Here is a 4,805-nt window from a genome sequence, read left to right as displayed (position 1 = left end):
CTGACGAATCCCAAATAAGACGAAACGCGTGTCCTGCACTCTACTGATAAATCATTTGATTTTCAAAAAACAACAACAAACGATCTATTTGTAGTTTCTTTTCTTTGGTCCATGTGATAATCAGTTTTTGTTTATTTAGATAAAGTTAAGATTATAATGAGAGAAAAAAGAAGGTCAAGGAAAAAGAAATAGAGAGTGAAGAAATAGAAATATGAAAAAGTGTATATTTAATGAATAAACTATTATTCTACATAGCTGTGTGTTGTTGTAAGCAGAGATGGATAGTGGTTAGCAGTGGAATCCAGTTTGATGCGCGTTTCGTCCTATTTTCGACTCGTCAGCTGGATGTACTTGCATCTCAGAGTTAAAGCTCACTCTGGGACTCGAACCCAATACCGTTCGCTTCAAACGTCATCGCGTTATCCACTCAACCACTGAGTCCTGATAGCCACTTGCTTTTGCAGTCGGGTGAAGTTTAAATTCACTTAGTATTGTTTATTTGAATCTTCCCATTGATGTTTAGGACGAATATAGCCTGAAAATTAAAAGCATCTAAAAGAATCTTCATGAGATCTCTTCAACAATAAGTGAATTCAACCGACTCCGTGAATTCTAAATTAGCATTAAGCTATTAATGAATGATAGATTTTAGAAATAACATCGAATTCTTTAATTATATTATGATCTCTAATTATGATTACGATGGAACAATAACGGGGTGGACTTGCATACATATAGCAAACAATTGTCTTTGAATCTAGCACACAACAATACTGTCATGCACTGTCCAATAGCCCTTGGCAGATCAGGCAACCCGAAAGTCACAAGAACACCATCAGGGCATACGACAGGTTAGGTACGATGATTATCAGAAAATGCAAAAAATGAAAAGTCGAACAATCTATACAGAAAAAAAATCTTATATTCATTTGAAAAAATTCAACAAGATTTTAAATTATGAAAGTAAACAGTTTAAACAAACACATGGAATCCTGAAGATCAACGGAAAAGAGGAAGACCAAAGAACACATTACGCTGAGAAATAGAGATAGATATGAGAAAAAAAAGTGAACGAAAATTGGAAGTCCCAGGACAGAGTGGGTTAGAGAATGCCGGTTGGCGGCCTATGCTCCATTGGGAGTAACAGCCGTAAGTAAGTAAGTTTAAACAAAAAGCTTCATCACTATTATACATAACTATTCAAGGTTATACATTAAAATATAATTAATGGTGAAGTATATAGGTAAGTATACGTGAAAAGTGATAAGAAAATTATTCACTTACATAGAATTGTTCTCAACTTTTCTTGTACTATATGTTTCTATACATACATTAGATATTGAACAAATTGTTGAATATTGATCATGTTACTTTCTTGCCCTGGTAAGCGGCCTATGCTCCTCGACGAGGGATAACAGGCGTAAGTAAGTAAAGTAACTTTCTTGCCTAAAAAAATCATAGATATTCAAGTGCTTGTGGACATGTTAATAATTCTCTTAATAATCTCCATGCTTGTTTAGCTGTAATATCCATTCCTAAAGTGGAATATCCACGAAATATATCTAAATTTGGTAAAAAATAATGTGGACATCTATGATGTTGTAAACAAGATATTAATTGTAATAATATACTATTAATACGATCACCTAAAGTATATTCAGTCCAATCATTATCATTTGGATGTTTTTCACATTCATGTAGCACAAGTGTTTTAATATCATATTCTTGAATTACTGAATGAATCATATTCATTGGTGTGGAGGATGATGAGGAGGATGACGACGTCGACGATTTGGAATTCTTAAAATTAGTCTCTCCATGAATCCCAGTTAAATGTCGATCAGCTAATGTTTTTAATATACTATAACATTGTCTACGTATTGTATGATTCATTAATAAACGTTCTTCTGCATTATAAAAATCTAATAACCATGCATCACCTTCAGCTGTAGCTTGTTTATCTTTTGTATATACTGACTCTTGACTTAATAAACAAAATCCTTCATATTTCACTTCATTCATTAATTGATTTGATGGCCATTTCATTGTTAATTCCGGATTTAATCCATTATATAAATGATGATTATTCATAGGCCAATGATTAGCTGATCTAGGCCATAAACCATGACAACGAAATGCTGGTGTAATTTGTAAGATATACTTATCATGTATACATAGTTTAACTTCACTTGTTTGTCCTAGCATACGTACAATATGACGATATGTTGATTTTTGTATTGCTTGTCCAATTAAACTATGAAATCTTGAACGTATTTTTCTAGCTGATAAATAACCTGATGCCGTAATAAATTCAACCCATAATGACATTGAACGTTTACGACCATCTGATAATTTTAATACAGCACCACCAGGGATACTACCATCATCTATAAAATTAAATACACCCATTTGATTTAAATAAAGTGTTATTTCAAAATGATTTGATGATAAAACACGTAGACCATCATAATAAACTCCATTGTGTGAATGATTATTATTAGTACTACTACTATTCATGGAATTCGTTGTATCAGTAGTAGTACTGGTAGTAGTAGTGGTAGTAGTACTATTCGATGTATTAAGACTATGGGTTACATTCGATGTAGTAGAGGGTGGGGTATTATTATTACTATTACTATACAAAGGATTATCATCAGTATCATCCTCTTCTCGTTTCTGTTCTAAATTATTATTAGTATTCATTACTTTTAATGTACTAACAAAACGTGGTTCTTGTAATTCAACTTCATGTAATATCTCTTGAGCTATTTGTATAATTTCATGTAATGTATTAGCTATTTTAATACGTCTTGTTTCAACGCGTTTCATATAAAATAAATGTAAATAATGATAAATTGGATTAGGAATAGCCGATAATTGACGAAATAATTTTGGTTGTTGGTGTTGCTGTTGTTGTTGATGCTGTTGAGGATGATGATGATGATGATGGTGAAGGTGTCCAGGTAATCCATCATATACAATAGGATGATGATATTCTGTTAATAATAATCCATTCTCTTCATCATTATGATTTGAATCTTCAATCATGGTTTTATTATTTTCATGAATATGAATACTATTCATATTAGGATTATTATTATTTCGATACATTAATCTATGTGGATAAAGTGTTGGTAACAGATCCATGAGTTGGTGTTGTTGTTGTTGTTGTTTAGTTCTTTCTTATCGTTCACAATTCAATGATCGGTAAATAAATAGTAGTATGTACTACTATGTATGAATGTCTTTTCACATTAGCAAAATCAACTTTATCCAATAGATAAGATATTCACAATGGAATACAATAAAAGAAACAGTTGTTCTTCATCTACAATTCACTATACTTCATGTACAAACATACAAATACACACACACACATGCATATATACATCCATAGTATCTTATATCTTCAAATGATATTCTCTAATAGTTTAGAACATTTAATTATGAAATATGTAAATCTACGTGATACAATTGTTGGTGGGCGGCCTATGCTCCTCCACGAGGGGTAACAGGCGTAAGTAAGTATGTATGTGATACAATATATACGATGAATAGGAAGGATAAATACACCATATATACTCTAAGTCATTTATTCATTCTTCTGTAATTTTATTTCTCATAAATAAATACATAAGATACCATTGATTTATGAATTCACTTTTTTGGAAGGGGGGACAGGGGCGGGGGAGGGGAGTTTTGAATATAATACAAAAGAATATTTGAGAATTATTTCCCCTAAAAAAGGAGAAAAGATAGAAAAATGATGATTGTAACTAATAGACTACTTGTCTTATGTTATTAGTAGTAGTAGCAGCAGTATGTAATTTACTTCCAGTTTGATAAATAATAAATCTTTACATATATATAGATCTATCCATCTCCACAAACATGTTTTCTTTGTTGAAAAGCAAAAAAAAATAATGATGATTTATGTAATGTGTTCAGTAGTAAAAATCTTTAAAATGTTTGGATTTAGATTATATATATAATCTCTCTCCATGATGTGTACATGTTCATCTTTCCATCGTAACCATTACTACTACCCATTGTATCCAATTATGTATTCTATACATCCTGTTGTGTGTATGTGTGTGGGTGTGTGTGTGTTTTTTGAATACTCTTTTCCTCATATACTCGCTCCCCCCTTTTTTCTCCTATGAACTGCCTCAATAGTACTATAATATTAGGCTGTATTGATTTTTCTCTATTTGAAATGCGATCCAATCAAATTTTATTTATATTAAAAATGAGAATGGAAATTATTGACCAATCAGAAGCTTTCAAAGTTGTTATAATGGTTTACTTAAAAAAAAATAAGAAAGAATGAATTAGAGACTAAAGTTATGTGATCTTACATTCACTTAGTATTATTTGTTTGAATCTTCCCATTGATGTGTTAGGACTGCAATTGATCAGTCTCTTATTGGTATATGTGCATACTGTGTGTATTGTCTCGATATAACCTTAATTCACAAGCATTATAAGCAAAGATGGATAGTTGGCTAGCAGTGGAATCCAGTTTGACGCGCCTTTCGTCCTATGAACATATGCCAATGAGAGACTGATCAATTGCAGTTCTAAACATCAATGGGAAGATTCAAACAAACGATACTAAGTGAATTTAAACTTCACTCCATTGCACAAGCAAGTGACTATCAGGACTCAGTAGCTGAGTGGATAACGTGATGGAGTTTGAAGCAAGTGGGGTACTGGGTTCGAGTCCCAGAATGTACATCCAGCTGACGAGTCTCAGATAGGACGAAACGCGCGTCCTGGATTCCACTGCTAGCCAACTATCCATC

General features: G+C 32.2%; 1 protein-coding gene across 1 annotated transcript; it reads right to left on the bottom strand.

Moving 5' to 3' along the window:
- Window positions 1–1,339: 1,339 nt before the first annotated feature.
- On the bottom strand, window positions 1,340–3,366 carry Smp_000950 (mab-21-like). Its single transcript, XM_018795204.1, has one exon. The coding sequence runs from the start codon at window positions 3,145–3,147 to the stop codon at window positions 1,456–1,458; it is 1,692 nt and encodes a 563-aa protein (XP_018649540.1). The 5' UTR covers window positions 3,148–3,366; the 3' UTR covers window positions 1,340–1,455.
- Window positions 3,367–4,805: the final 1,439 nt, after the last annotated feature.

Source organism: Schistosoma mansoni, chromosome 1, assembly GCF_000237925.1.
Source record: "Schistosoma mansoni strain Puerto Rico chromosome 1, complete genome".
In the NCBI taxonomy this organism is placed as follows: domain Eukaryota; kingdom Metazoa; phylum Platyhelminthes; class Trematoda; order Strigeidida; family Schistosomatidae; genus Schistosoma; species Schistosoma mansoni.
The sequence above is the reverse complement of the archived record's forward strand: the minus strand, read 5'-3'. Positions and strand labels throughout refer to the sequence as shown.

Bases quoted from the DNA above. Each gene is read 5' to 3' on its own strand.
- Smp_000950 (XM_018795204.1), bottom strand. From the start codon at position 3,147: ATGGATCTGTTACCAACACTTTATCCACATAGATTAATGTATCGAAAT.